Source organism: Trachurus trachurus (assembly GCF_905171665.1).
Source record: "Trachurus trachurus genome assembly, chromosome: 4".
Classification (NCBI taxonomy): Eukaryota; Metazoa; Chordata; class Actinopteri; order Carangiformes; family Carangidae; genus Trachurus; species Trachurus trachurus.
Window position 1 is genome coordinate 31754682 of NC_139898.1, and position 16348 is coordinate 31771029.

Consider the following 16348-nt stretch of genomic DNA (forward strand, 5'->3'; position numbering starts at 1 on the left):
CAAAATATGCATTTTAGCATGCTAGCAAACAGCCCACATGCTGCATCAATACAGCCACTGCATAGCATTGTTCATTGCCATGACATAAAGCATGATAAACATGGATAGTTTACATTTTTGTATGCAGAATGTCCTATTGTATTGTTAAATTGATAATACATATGAATATTTATCTTTATGTATTTTTTAATTAACATTTTTACCAAGTGGGCTTAAAGGGGACAGTAGCAAAAAAATCACACCATTTAGGGCAGATGTAAATGAGTATAGCTAATTACTTAAATACATGATCAATTAATACTTTTCATGTTATGCTAGTGCATCTTATATAGATTCATGTCATGGAGTTGTTTTTAAATGTCATGTGTGTAGAATAAAAATATTCTGATTTTTGACCAGTAATTCACTGATGTTCCCTTTAAGCCCACCTGCTCCCATTAAGCCCACTGGCTGTGTTTCAATGGAGAGTTTCTTCCTTTTGACTTTTGAACCATTTTCCTGCCTAAGTTTGACCTCACCTAATCAATCAGCTTCATAATTCAGATAATTAAATACCCAAATTTAAATATTAGTGATATTGCATCGGCCGATTCATTCATTTTATTAATTGTTTCTATTTAAGATGTGTTTTTACGTTTAAAAAGTTATTTGTTTAGTTGTAAATACTGAAATTGATTCATTTATTATCCTTAAAATAGTATTGAACCAGTAAACTGTCTTTCTCTCAGTCATTGGGTCTTCAGAAATCTAGATAAAAACACTTTCAACCAGCTGGCTGGACCAGAAAATTTGGCCATATGTAAATGCCGATTGTATAATGTAGGATAGAGATACAGACAAAATGACAACAGATATTGAAAGCTTAAGTACTAAAGAGTAATTTCCATTCTAATTTTTATTTTGTTCATGAATAGTTTTTTGGCTACATTCCAAAGAAGACATGTTGTAAGTTTAGCTTTTTCTGTGTTGACAACACAGCAAATAGACAGATCATGCCTATTTCAAATGCCATTTACAGGGCAGAGGAGAGGAGTGGAGACAAAATGAAAATAGCTATTGAGAGCTAAGATATTACATATTTTAATAGAATAAGTTTGGATTTTTAAGATTTTTAAATATATATATGTATTTATCAACAAATCGTGAAGTGGGCTTATTTGGAACACCCATGGGCTTAAAGGGTACATTAAGTACCCATTAAGCCCATGCCAGATTTTTGGTATATTTTGACAAATTAAACAATAAAAACATAAAAAATTGGTATAAATGAATGATTGACACTTCAAATTAGACATTAGACTATCATTTGAACTAAAATGTTTTCACTTAAATTGGGGTGGTATATATTAAAAATGGCTGAAAAGCAGATTTGGTGGGCTTAATAGGTACACTTACCCTAAGACTTATATTAACACAAAAATATCGCTTCTGCTTTAACATACTTATTCCACTCTGAAACTACCATAACAACACATGTTGTAACAGTTAGAGTCCTGACAGCTAGCTTGACAACCACACTTCCCAAAACTAATGTCGGACTAGTAACAGAATCATGGGGATTGGTCAATTATAAGCACTTTTTTTTCTAAACACAAAGTAACTCAAGAACAAAATCAAATACAACACAAAATGTTTTAATTAACATTCAAATGACAGATAGAACCAGTTAGATAGTCTGGGGGTCAGATTGTAGGTCCCGACAATCGTGACCATTTTGATCAAAAGTCCTCTTGTGTGTGTGGGGGGAGCCGACAAAGTGAAATGTGACTAAAATTGAGTTAATTAACCAATAAGCGAGATGACTGAGAGCACATAGCATAGCATAGCAACAAAGCAGTGTGGCTACAGATCATGTTTGATCACGCAAGATTTCTGGCTTGGGGGGCGAGATTCTAGTGTAAATCTTTGTGTGTGGTGTGCTCACAGTGTCTCACTCATGGATTTATTATAATACATCCATGGTCTCACTTTACCCCGCAGCATTTGTCTCACTTTACTGTACCCCAACACCCCCATTTTAGAAAAAATGAAAAAACGCTTTTAGAAATTCAGTCTAATTTTCAGCTAGCATCATCACATGGTTTTATGTGTTGGTAGTTCATCATCATGTATCATATATACGTTTTTCTACGTGAATCAATTTGCTTTGGCACAACAGTTGATTAAGTTGACAGCAAGAAAATGTACTTTTACATGCAAAAATAACATTTTTGTGAAAAAAAACATGCTTTCACAGCATCATGAGGTCCTCTCCTTCATGACCATGGGGCTTGAAAACAAATTTGTTCCATTTTCTAGATACAGGGGATGTCTCACATTACCCGGTGTCTCACATTACCTCAGTGTTTAAAATGTGTGTACACAGTAAAATCAGCATACCCAAATTAACACTGTAAGAGTTGATTTTAACACTTTTAAAGTGTCTATATGGGTCCACACCTGAGAGTGTTAATTTAACACTTTTTCAAGTGTTGGTACCTTTACACTAAGTTAGTGTAAATTTGACACTTTTTGGAGTTGAAATTTAACACTGCCTAACACCAGCCAGTGTTAGTTTTTTTAACACTTCGATGTAGTGTTAGCAATTAACTCTCTCAGAGTACTATTTCTTAACTATACAAGTGTTACCTCTATAACACTTAAAAGGTGTCAATATAATTCTTATATAAATATATATTCCTAAAAATAAACTTTGCGAAAATAAAAAGGTAGTCGTGTTTGGCAGTTTAAAAACATTTATTTTGAAACTTGCACCACAAATACTAGAACATGCAACAGTAAGGCACAATGTATGTCCTCTCACTCTCATTAGAGTATTGCTTATCAAACGGTCTAAAATACGTCAGCTGGTCAATGAAAATCACAATATGTTCATTATTTTGCTCTTCTATACAGTATGCATGAAAATGTTCATCGAAGTACAGTGTGTCAACAGCACAGCCTATTATGAAAGCACGTTGCTCATGTATTATGATATTACAGATTTTCTTAAATACAGGTAGGTCATCATGGGATGTTGCAGTGCATACCAACCAGTCAATCTGGTACTCTGTGCCATAATTTCTGACCCAACGTGTAGTTGAAACATCTGAACATGGATCTAATTGTAATGCATGACAGAGTAATTCTCCACCTTCCAAGCTATCAATGCTTTTTATTTTTAAAGGACCAATCTCAAACCGCTTAAAACAATAATTTTCATAGTAAAATGCCAGTTGACGCTGGTGTTGCTTTACTAGAGATTTAGTAAGGTTTTTAAAATTTGTTACAGACTTCTTAAAAAAGTAGTGTTTTGCTTCGAATCGCATACACCACATATGAATAAGAGGGCCAATTTTTTTTATAATCCTTGGATAATGTATCATTAGGTGGTGTTTGGGAATCAATTTCTTATCATGGAACAAAGTTTTGAACATGTTATGGTGGTCACAGATCAAATGTTTTAGGTAACATATCATGCCATCAGTAAGGATAGGGGAGAAGACTATATCAACAATCTGTATCAAGAGGAGCAATAAATTCCAGTGATCATTGTCCCTTTCAACCACGTCACCAAAAATAAGTGGGGTATTGCGCAGAATACACCATGACTGAATTGCATTTAAACCTAAGTGCTTGCTGTTGTCCTCAATTTTTAAGTGACTTGGTTTGTTTTTACGTTCCATGTGTCCATAATTAAAACTCTGTATCCTATCTGACAACGTGTTCAAAGAGATGTAACCATTTTTAAGCAGGTACTGGAAAAACAGCTTAAGCTCATACTGTACGACACCCTCCAACAAATCATGCATTATATCAACTGCAAAATTATCAGTACACTGAAAATACTGTAATGAATCAAGCACACAAGGTTTTTTTACACCATAAACAGTAGGTAGAGCAGGATCTTCACGTAGTGCATTACAATGTTCAATATGAAGCTCTCTGGAGCGCAATGTAAATCCTGGATTATCCTCAGAAAAAACAGACTGAATTTCTTCCTTCTTTGTCAGACAGAACCTACAAAAGTATGTTGCACTGAAAGATTCAACAAAGCCGAGTAAACCATTTAAAGCAAGATTATCTCCTGTGACTTGAATTACAGAGCCAAACACTGGTGCATCAATAAATGGAAGTTGGATTCCTTCAGTTTCTAAAATTTTCAAATCGTCAATTAGAGGCTTTAATATTTCTTCAAAACCGTATGTCTTTAAATCTTGGGTGTAGAAAAGAGCTGCAAGATGTACGTTCATTAGCACAGAGTTCACCTTGGGTGGGAGGTTTTTTAAAGTAAAATAAACACAACCAAGTTTGTGGATCCCCTTCTTAGAACCCAACGGATTAGCCGTTTCAAAATCGTCATAATAAAGTAAAATTTGTAGAGCATGTCTCTGTTGTGAAAAAAGAGGATGGTTTTGGAAATAAAACCCATCATTAATGTCTTTGTATGTCCCCTTTTTACAGTGTTTCTCTTGCAAGAAGCACTCCCTTATCTCACTGTTGTTGAAAATGGATTTCAGTGTACCTAAAATGGGTACATACATGTACTTGTCTGTTACAGGAATCTGACTATATACACCTGTAGTTCTATTTCTACGTGTATCCATTCTCACACCAAGGACAAATTCTTTAGGCTCAACTATTTCCCATTTTTCATCATAATATTTTTGTCTCTTCGTCTGTGTGTTAAATTTTGAAAAGGGATTGTCTAATTGATTTAAACAGTGCTCTACTTTCTTATAAATTTCTGACTCCTTAGTTTCAGAGGAAAATGTTTGGAGAACTGCTTCTTGTGCTCGACTTTGAACATCACTAATAACTTCCTCCATCGAACAAACTATCGTTTGGATAGTGCTTTGAGAACAACCAGAGGTTTGTAAGTGTGCAACAACTGAACCACACATTCTTTCAAGTGAGTTCTGTGTAATTTCAGGGGGAACCTGTAACATGGATGCAGCAGAAGTTGTTGGCTGTTCACTTAAAGATTCAAACTCAAAATGTCTTTGTGTGGCCACTTCCTGGTTAGTATCGACCAGTTCTTCATGGTTCTTATGAACAGTCTTTAGGTGCTTTCTGAAGCCATTGTATGTACAAAAAGATGAAGGACATCCTTGCTCTCCACATTTCAAACGTAAGTTTTTAGCTGGATATAGTCCATGCTGAAATTTTAAATGTTGACAAAGACCTGAACAATTTTTGTGGTGCTTTTTACAAACAAAACATGTGAACATACTCAGACAGTTATTTCAACTGTGCTCTGACCTTTGTGAATTGGTGACATTTTAATGGTCTTGCAGTAGTTTGGCCCTCAGTTCCTTGACTCGTGGGGTTTCCTTTGTGGTTCCAACATCGATGTTGTATATCGTCGTTTGGATGAAAGTGTAGAATGCAGAAAGTGCTTCATCATAGGAGAGGCTGAAGACATAGTGAGTCTTGAACAGCACATCAAAAGCGGCCACCGATGTCTGAGCGTTGCATGGGATAGCTTTCTGGTCCACAACAATGAAGAACCTCGCGATTTTCTTCTTTTGCTCTCCGATGCAAAGGAGGAAAGGCTGCCTTGCATCAACTTTATCCAGGAATGTAGTGAGGCTGGCTCCTTCCTGTAGTTTGAATGACACATTATGCATAATACTTAGCATAACATAGTTACACAGCAAGAATTATTCTTACAGTCGAATCTGCACCTCATACTTCTTACATGGTAGTACAAAAAGCTGATGGTACATACCTTAATGAATCTGACAACATGATTGGCTGCCTGTGCTGAGCTCATCTTGGGAGTTTTTTTCTGGCCTTTTGATGTAGGGGGCAGGAGATGCAGCAGCAACAGGAGAGCAGACATATCACTATCCCAGCCTTGAAGACAAATATTTGAGACAGACAACAAAAGCATTGTAAAACATTATTTCTTGCTTACTACAGATACCATTTAACTAAAATGATTATTTTTGTTGAATAACAAAACTCAACCTCATATTCGTCATTATTAAAATGACAATCGATCAATTAATTTATTTCAGGACCACAAATTTAGCTTTGGATGACTGTTGCATATTGGATTTATTGAAATTGGCAACACATTGTATGTTGGATACAGAAAAACTTCATATTTACCGTAGGCATTCTCAACTTGAAGATCAGAAGCAGCCAGCAGCTCGTCAACATAAGGACTTGAGGGAAGACTCTGGCATTCTGTGATGACTCTGTGCTTGAAATCTGAAGACCACCTCGCAAGAAACCGTCCAGATACATGGTCCCCGAACATCATGGAAAAATCCTGTTCAATCTTTAAACAGAGGCACAATGTCCATATACAGCTTACTAAAATGCACTTTGCATTAGGAGTCAGTTTTAAAATAATTTATAATAAAAACAATAATCTCATATACGGTACATAATACATATTCCTACCAGTCCGGCTGTATCAAGAAAACGAGGGAAGACATCCAACACTGAAGCTGTTGCATCCTGGTCATGAACCAGCTTCTGTCTGTAGTCAAAGGTGGCTCTCGTCTTCTCACTAACCACAGATTTGTCTGTTGAGTGTCTCATTATGGAGAGAGCCTCCCTGCACTCCTCACCAAGGAGCTGATCACCAGTTAACAGAGATTCTCGATGGGTTGTCGGACTGTCCTGGAAATCAGGCCTGGAACACTCACGGAAGCCATCATGGGTGTTGCGTTGTACCGTCTTGAGTCTCCATGCAAGATAGCCAGTATTGGCCTGAGGATCATAGAAGTGTTCCTGCATGCATGCACACACATCAAATATTAAAGTAGTAGTGATTGCAGATACTGATTCTGATAATGTGGGCATTTTTTGACCTAATTTCAGATAATGTCAAGTCTTTCCTGTAGTGAAAAAAATACATTATGCTGCCTACTCATACCATGATGGCCCAGTTATACAACACATTTTTGGACTTCAAAGGCACATTAAAACTTACGTATCCACGTTTTGAGTAAGGATCTTGCAGATAAGGAAACAGGGTAACAATTCCAAGCGCGTAAGTGGCCCTGACATGCATGGGTGGAATCCTCCTTTAGAAACAAATTATTTATTAGGCTAGGCAAGGCAATTTTATTTGTATAGCCCGTTTTTACAAACAGTTTGTCTCAAAGGGCTTTACATGGCATCATAACAACATCCTCTGTCCTTAGACCCTCACATCCACTGAGGAAAAACTCCATGGAAAACCCTTTTAACAGGGAAAAATCGGAGAAAGCTCAGGGTGGGAAACAGAGGAGGGATCCCTCACCCAGGACGGACAGACTGGACAGAGATGTTGTTACAGACAAGACAGCTTACAGTTTATTATTATTAGATGTGTCCCGTCATGTTTTCCTTTGCCATTATAAAAAATTATTTCTTACCCGTATGTTTCAACCATTTCCGCCACCAGAATGTTTATCATTTGCTTCCGTGTCCCAACTGACAATGTTTTGGTTTGACCATACTCTTTGATGATCTCTTCACCCTTCGGGTTGGAGCTGAGAGCAGTTTCAACCCTCTGCAAAGACAACATTAGGCAGAGCAGTGAACTAGGTGTCAGTGCACCGACACAGCCAGAGCCGTGAACTGAGACACTGGGAGCTTCCGCTACAAACAAGCTTAAAATATAGACGTATTTATTTTCGGAACAATTTCTCATGTTGGGGCTTCAATACAAGACGGACATTACAGACGAGCTGTATGGAGGTATTTGGATGTTTTTGGTGTGTCTTTTTGCACGAAGAAAAGTAAGCCCTGTTCGCCACCGTCATATGGCAGTGCAGTGCTGCGCTGAGCCGCTGTAACTCCAAAAAGGCACAGATGGCTCTGAAACTTCTCCCAACCCTTAGTCGACATGAGAGTGAGTAAAAAATGAGTGAAATTTTAATTTTGGGTGAACTATTGACTACATTTGGTTAAATTTAGTTACGTTTCAGAGAGAGAGAGAATCTTTATTCATTATACTAGATAATGAAATTGTCTTCGGACCCACGGCTTAAAAACACAGACATACAGTACAGTAATAAATAGAATAGAAGAAAAAAAAAAGTTTCATTTAAAAAAAAGAAAGAAAGAGATGCGACAGAGCTGGTTGCACAAGTATGTAGGGTGGCTCGGGACGAGGGAGTAAAGTATAGCATTAGTGCAAGTCTGAGTGTGTCTGGAGGGAGAGTACATATTAAAGTCACATTAAATATAAATAGTTGAAATGCTGCCACTTATCTAGCACTAATTTTATGATCTAATACATGTGTATCTTGTTACAAGGTTTACCTTTCTTGCTTCGTCACGATCCAGGTCTGCTTTCATGGCCCTCTTCCTGTTCCTTGTGGTTGGGAGGATAATAGTAGAATCTGATGAAATGGAAGAAGCCGGTGATTGTGCTGTGAAGTCTGGCATCGAAGCTGGTGATGCTGGAGGGTCTGGCAATGATGCTGGAGATGGTGATGTATCTGGTATTACAGATGAATCCGATTCATCCAAAGTAATAGCAATGTCTAAAAAACAGTTCAGAGAGGAATCAATTTAAATTAAAAAATAATAATTTATTGATTGGTGAATGATTAAAAAAAAAAATCAAGACAACATAACCTTACCTGTTATTGGATACTGGCGATATCCAACCTTGAAGTTTCTCACCCCTGACTTGACCAGCTCATCGAATGTGTCGGCATCAACCTCAGTCTCTGATGTGTCAGTCAAGCTGAGCACACCTTCAGTCACAAGTTGGGCCTGCAGACTAAATTTGTCTGTTACTGGGGGAAAAAAAGTTACATTAAGTGTATTATCAACCATTTCATTCAGAAATTTAAAGCATAACATCTGAAAAACAAAACAGACACACTACAATAATGAAAATATTCTCTAAAATGGCCTATAAGGGTTTTTTTTAGCTTAAAATGTGTGGAGACAAACCTTCTATAAGAAAGTTCTGGAAGTCAAAGTTTCCATCAATTTGTGGAATTTTTATGTATTTTTGGACTCCTCCGTATTCCACCTTTGCCAGCATTTTCTATGTGAGTTCAGTGAATTAAAAGAAAGGATAGCTTCATGAACAATTTATCTGATCCACTGTTATTAAAATGAAAAGTCAATGTGAGCCAATATCATGCATTCATACATACATATAATAAATATCTTACCCCAAGAAATGCCAGGAGACATTAATGCATCTACACATTTTAAAAGACATAAGGCACAGAAAAAAAAATAGAGTTAGTTATTTTCATGTCATTGAGGAAACCAACATTTAGCTAAGTGTCTCCCAAGATAAACCATAAGACAGTTAGAAATATAGCCTAACTCCCTCTCAAAATAATAATGATATTTCTGTGTGACCCAGTAAAAACACATCGGTAAACATGAGCAGTCTGTCGAAAATTTCAGGCTGTGTGTTTATTACTTAAGCAATATCACACGTGAGGGAGTGCTGTTGTACTGTATATCAGCACGGGTGTGATTCGGTCGTAGGCACGAGGCCGCAGGCAATCACACCGTGCTGATATACAGTACAACAGCACTCCCCCGAGTCCGCTTCGCGTCGGGCCGAACAACGCCCCTTAGCCGTGGTATAATGAGCATATAACACGGCCTGTCGTGATATATTGCTTAAATAATTATATTATACTTCACCAAGAGCTGTGTTATTTTCGCAAAAAGAAGGAGAAAAAAAAAGTAGAAATTACTTTGGACGAAGGGCTTGCTAGCGTTAGCACAACTATAGCACGCTAGCTAGCAACTCCGAACCATTAGCATCATCTTATCACGGTTTCCCCCCCCCATCTTATCACGTTTTGTGTCTATGGTTACCAGTACAACGTGCATAACTCGAGCCAAACTTTCCGTTTACTGCCGTTACTCACTTTTTATGTTACAGTGAGACCAGCATGCATGCTAACCGCTAGCTCATTAAGCCACCTGCTTAATGAGCTAGCGGTTAGCATGCATGCTAACGGGTGGTTAGTAACAGCATGACGAGTAAAGTTACCGTGACTCACCATTGCAAAACGACCGGGTGCCCGAAGAGTAATATTAGTATAAAAATACAATATTATCAGATACTACTTCATGTAGCTTACTTACCGAACAGTGTAATCGTTAAAAGTTGAGAGGTAGCTCTGTCTTCAGCAGACCGATTGACACGCAGTCGAGAGAGTTCTGGCAGTTGCTTCAGCAGTCAGAGCGCAGAGCGGTGTTCGTAAGGGGGAGGGGGAGGGGCGACGTTAACACTTCAGGTGTGAAATACAGGATCAGAGTTTAGAGTAAGAAGTTCGGAGTTAATATTTAAACATTTACACTTACAGGTTTGATTTAGTGACACTTCCTTTTTACACTCGGTTTTGACAACAACTATTTAACGACCGAGAGTTATTTATAATGGATTAACTCTATCCAGAGTATAATTAACTCTACTAGTGTATGTCTAGTTTAACACCAGTAATTCAACTCTTCTCAATTTGCTGTGTATGTGTTTAATGGATGTGGGACACTCACCACATTTACAGCCCCTCTCCATCGGCTCCAAAGGTCAAGAGAAGCCCATGCAGGCAGCATCGGAGCAGGTTGGATGTGGAGGCTCATAAACCAGCGTTAGGCGACAGGGAATCGCCTCCATGATGTGAATTATCCTCAGCTCCTTTAGAGGAGGAGGGACGGGCGGCCGAGCCCTTCACAACACATCTACCCCCTGTTCCCATCAGTTAGTGAAGGATAATTACAGCTCTTTTGCGGTCAAGAGCTGCATCTGTCATCTGGAGAGACACTCTGTGTGATGGGTAAATCTGTCAGGCATGATGTGGAAATTAAAACGAGGTCACGAGGCACAAATAGGCTACTGCTTTTTGACGTGTGCGTCTTTTTACAAAAACACACTTCTGATGACAATCTTGAAAGCAGATTGATCCCAGTTCATGTGTGTGGATAAACATGAGGACATCGGCACTGACCCATTAGCATTATCTGTGCACTGCATTTATGAGTCACCAGGCAGGTGCATGTGTTCGTCGCCTCCACCATGACAATGCGGTGAGTCAATTTTCTGGCATGCAATTTTCACATTGACCCTCATTTGGATGAGAAACACAGAAAGTGTCCATGCACTCGGTGCCATAGTGGTGAATTATTAGTTCTGCATGAAAGAGAAGATGAAAAGTCAAGAGAAAGTCGCCAGGACCTTGAACAGAAGTAGACTGAAGCAGCTGAACACACTTTTCATCCCTAAAGTCTGTGGACTGGTAATATTTATGGCCATTTATAAAACAGAAAGGTGAAATCCGGTGATCTGACTGGTTGTTAACCGTGGTATAATGAGCATATACCACGGCTATTCTAATGCTGCGTTCATAACAACTCAGAGGTCGGAAATCCCAACTCGAAAATTTCCAACTTCCGACATCATTGCGTTCACGCTGCAGGAACTCGAAAAAAAAAAAACATGGATACCTGAAGGAAGTTTGGCATATTGTGGCTCATAGCTGAATACAAAAAATCAATGCAGCAGTAAATTATGTTTATTTTGGAGGAGAAGAGACGCCGCAGATGAGCAATGTTATAACCTTGATAACAGTTAAACGTTATTTCCGTCACATACGAGGACCACAATTTCACAATCACAGCTTTTGTATTTCATATAGGCTACTGCAATAATACACAAAAATATGCACTCAAACCTCAACAAATAACTTCAAATGTCTAAATTCAAACCGTTTAAGATGAGGGCTGCCATGTTTTGATGTTGTCGTGACGTCAAGTCAGAAATTTGCAGCTCTGATATGATACCCAAGTTTCCGACCTGTAATTTCCGAGTTCGATTCCGTTCAATTCATTTTTTACAACTCGGAGCTCGTTTTTTTCCGACTTCCGAGTTGTCTTGAACGCAGCATAAAGCCTTATCACAGCGTAGGCTATCACTCTGTGTCAGGCACGTATGACTGGTATGAATGGAAGTTGTTATCATGTATACATGATAACGGACTGTTGCAGTGGCAGCAAAACACAGTCTGTGTTTTTACGACGTCAACAAATCTAAAGTAGTTGAATTCACATGTTTAAGGTTAACTTTAATCTCCGGAGAGGGATAAGAACTGTAGAGTGGACTGAGCAGTGACTTTCACCTGAAAAAAAGGCAGAGGAAAAGACGACATGCAGAGCTAACGTCTGGAGAGATGGGACTATTTTTTCCACTGTGGGGCTATTTTATTGGATTTAAAGCAGAAGTGAGTGGTCCGGTCGTTTTCGCTAATGCTGCGTTCCAGGCAGGCTTTTGAAATCGTAAATTACAGCTTCAAGTCACAACTTACGACTTTGTAGCGTTCCAGGCAACCCACTCGTGTTTTTCCGACCTGTTTTACCGGTGAAAGTCACTATAACGGCCACTCGTAACTTCCGACCGGTGAACTCGTACCAGATCGAACTGGTACCACTTCACGGTCGGAAAAATACGAGTTTCCTTGAACGCACCATAACAGTCCTCGACGCTACGTCACCACATTCACGGCGTTCCTTGGCTGCACACACAGCCCTGCATGCCGTTCTCTCTCCTCATTGGATAAAAACTGTAGGATACGATAAATGTTTTCTCTTCGGCTCAGAGCAGAGCAGAGGGACTGAGAGACCCGTGTTTCAGACCAAACACTCTATGTAAGTGATTGCTGTCGGAAGATATAACTATTTAAGACTTATATTAACACAAATATATCACTTACTTCTGCTTTAATGTATTTCTGGTTGAATCTACATGAAATTTATTGTGTAGGCTATTCCTCTTTCTTATTGCCATTATTGGCAACCGTTTTATAAGCAATATATCATTCCAGTCCATGATGCTCATTATACCACGGCTAAGGGGGTTTTCTTCCCTCTGCTTTGTGTCGGGCTGAAGGATGCCCCTTAGCCCTGGTATAATGAGCATATACCACGGTCTGTCGTGATATATTGCTTATATAATGCTACTCAATTATTCAGGGATATGGGGATTTCCATTTTTTGATATTAAAACATAATCATTTAAAACCTACTATATCTGTACATTATTAGCATAACAGTGGATGAAGCTCATGGTAATTTTGGCTAGGTAGCAGCCAAAGCTAATAGGGAGCTCATTTCATGTCTGTAACTCTGTTGTAGGCCTATGTGTCTGCTAGTTGTGGCGTTTCTTTTCGTCTAACCCTAACCCATAGCCTAATTATTTTTTAAAGAGCTATGTCTAAGTTTTAACAACTGTTTGTTTACTTCTTCTCTTTCACTGAACATAGCATGCTAACCAGCAAATCCTGCCACTTTCCGATACCGAGTCACTGTAGCATCCAGACTGCCAAACTAGGCTACAGCTCATGGTAATCAGCTGTTGTGCAGATGTTGGCTAAAGCAGTAGCAACACTTAGCTGCTAATTTAATGTCTTCTCTTAAATTAGCGACTAGCCTACATCTACTAGATAGAATAAGATAAGATAGGACAAGATTAACAGACAGACCAAGGTTGTTATTAATTATGTCTGACAATATAAAAATAAGAAATGAGAAAAATAAATAATAGAAAATAGAAATCCTAAGTACTATAAAATCTGTTACACATGCAGTTGGACTTTTTCTGGTCGACACAGACTCACAGTCAAAGCATGAAGACAGGACGAGAACAGTTGTTGTAAGAAAACATCACATTATACGGTAACCTGAGTTTGAGCTGCAGCTGGCTCCAACAATAAAAGGGTTGCACGGAGGTGGAGGGGGGGTGGATTAGTGAAAGGAACAGCTTTTATCATCCACCCTGAGCCGTGGCCATTAGCATATCGAACCCAAACAAAGAGCAAAACTTTTCCAGCTTCGGTTAAATGACCCGTGACACAGTCAGAGCTGAGCTGAGCAGCGCCGGCGCAGAGGGACGAGGGGATGAGGCTCCTATTGTTTATGGTGCTGGTCGGTCGGTCGGTGAAGTCCTAGCCCATAATGAGCTGTGATGAGGCTACGTGTGGAGCAGCATACAGCTTCTGATAACTATCAGGACCACAGCGGTGGCGGCTTTGATCAAACGTGGGGACGGCGTGACGACGGATCAGTCACTCACTCACTTGTGTGTGTGTTTGTGTCATGTTTGACACTGAGTGAGTGAGTGAAGGGGGGGGTGCTGGAGCTTTTTTCACACGGGCAGAGATTGAACACTTCTGTCTCCTCGTCTTGAAGCCATGAAGACTTGGCTTGACCCCAGTGACCCTCTGACAGATGATGTAACACTTCACATCTCTGTCTTTAAGCCTCAATCTGTCAGGAAAGCCTCACTGCTGCTGCTGCTGTCACACTTTAAAAACATGTCACATGTCCACTTAACCGGGTTTGCAAATAAAAGATGTGAACTTTGATGAAACACTTGCAGTTTAATAATGACACTTTTCTTTAGCAAGTAGGCCTACGAGCATTGTAGGGAAAACTAAGAAGTGTTTGTTTTCAAGTGTATATTTACAAGAAAGAAACCCAAGTAATTGCATTTTTGATTTGATTTTATATGATGTTATTTTGTTATTATAATAGTTTTATATAGAATAATTTCTTCCAACCTTTGTGAAGTGAACAGAGAGACGTGTTGTCTTATATATTATCTTAATTTACCTAATCTTACCTTACCTTACCTTGCCTTGCCTTACCTTACCTTACCTTACCTTACCTTACCTTACCTTACCTTACCTTACCTTACCTTACCTTACCTTACCTGGTCTTGTCTTGTCTTACCTTGCATTACCTTACCTAATCTTACCTTACCTTACCTTGTCTTGTTTTACCTTATCTAACCTTACATTGTCTTACCTTACCTTACCTTACCTTACCTGGTTTTGTCTTGTCTTGTCCCTTACCTTCCTTACATTATATTGCCCTAACCTTATACAATCTTAACTTACCTTATCTAACCTTTCATTGTCTTGTCTTGTCTTTTCTTGTCATATTTGTTTTCTGTGAATCGTCCACTCTCCATCTCTCTTTTGCTAGAACAGAAAGATCCAGATTTAAACATTAGGAAGTCAGTGTAAACATTACAAAGTGTTGATCCTGCTTACAGTAAGTCACACACACATAAACTCCTACTCCTGCACCAGTTCTTCATTTGTCATTTTCAATGTTTGTGAAACCTGCTGTGATGATGATGATGAGGTTGATTATCTGTCACTGCATTTGACCGTATGGTTTCAATTTACTGCTTCATGAGGCAGTCGCTGTTGCATTCACATAAACACACACATACACACACAATGTCTTTGTGTAAATGTCATTACATCTGTGGTTATGTCATATAAACACTGACTGTTACAAGCATACGCAGATTGACTGTGGGCCCCTCTAGAGACAAATTAGACGACCGTGGCTCTGCAGACAGAGGCGTCGTAGCCGCAAGCCGCAATAACAAACGCCAGAGTCTCCTGTGTCAGAGGAGGGAATGGAGGGAGAAAAAAAAAGAGGAACGTCTGCATGTTGTGATAATGTCAAAGTGCGTCTGGTTTATTACACATCCAACTTGTTTTAATATCAGCGGACAAACTGTCAGAGCTTTTTTTATTTCTGCTTTCCACTGCAATATGTCAGCCGTAAATTAAATATCAGCAGGGCTCCCTGAGGAAAGTAAACACCTCACAATGACAACGACGATGATGATGATGATTGTGATGATGATGATGTATTGTGGGTGTAACGATGGTGTGATGTTATATATTACACAATACAAAAGGTTTGCACAATAAAAATGCAGGAATAGGAAAAGAGAAAAGAAAAGCTTTGATGGGTTCAATAAGACGTTGGAAACGTTCTGCACCATGTTATTTCTGCAGAGCTGTCGGCTGCACACTCAAGCTGCCAATCTCCTCCGACTCCACCACATCCATTAGGAGGTAATAACTGTGTCCACGGAGCTCAACCCATGACTGATTGGTGTAAAAGTGGCAGAGGAGACACTCCCAGTCCCCTCAACAACAACAAAAACGATGAGGAAACAGAAGCTCAACAATCATGTCACGGTCAAAGTCAGTGATTGGCTGATTGGAGAACTGCATAAATAAGCAGGTGGATGCATGTTCCTATAATAATAAAGTGCTTGTTTGCAGCTTATGTCATTTAAAGCCCCAGTGTGTAACTTATTTGGCTTTTTATTATCAAAAATCAAATATGTCTTTCATAAATACATATTTCACTGAAGTGGAATCACAGCTGCATACAAATGAAAGCTTTCTGGTTCCTTAGAACGAGTTGTTACAAGTCGTTACAAATACATAAGTGGGCGACGCACCGAACCGAGGCGGCCATGTTGCGTCGCCATTTTTTACGTTGAGTGGCAGCGTGACCGTAGGTAACCACGGAAACTCAGCGGAGCTGTGGGCTCGGCCTGTTAAAACTGTCA

At 39.1% G+C, this 16348-nt stretch overlaps 1 protein-coding gene across 3 annotated transcripts; it reads right to left on the reverse strand.

The window, feature by feature from the left end:
- Positions 1-3995: 3995 nt before the first annotated feature.
- Positions 3996-10185, reverse strand: LOC310985102 (uncharacterized protein). Of its 3 annotated transcripts, none has more exons than XM_083970555.1 (11): positions 9117-10185; positions 8890-8986; positions 8571-8729; positions 8248-8471; positions 7356-7492; positions 6929-7022; positions 6394-6726; positions 6097-6268; positions 5711-5838; positions 5242-5582; positions 3996-5138 (listed from the first exon to the last, which is right to left on the reverse strand). In XM_083970555.1, exons 2-10 carry the CDS (start codon positions 8981-8983, stop codon positions 5262-5264), a joined length of 1662 nt encoding a protein of 553 aa, XP_083826681.1. In that variant the 5' UTR covers positions 8984-8986; positions 9117-10185; the 3' UTR covers positions 3996-5138; positions 5242-5261. The 3 variants fall into 3 exon arrangements, with proteins under 3 accessions (XP_083826681.1, XP_083826680.1, XP_083826682.1); XM_083970554.1 differs by having other exon boundaries at positions 3996-5582; positions 9117-9146; positions 10057-10180; XM_083970556.1 differs by having other exon boundaries at positions 3996-5582; positions 8248-8426.
- Positions 10186-16348: the final 6163 nt, after the last annotated feature.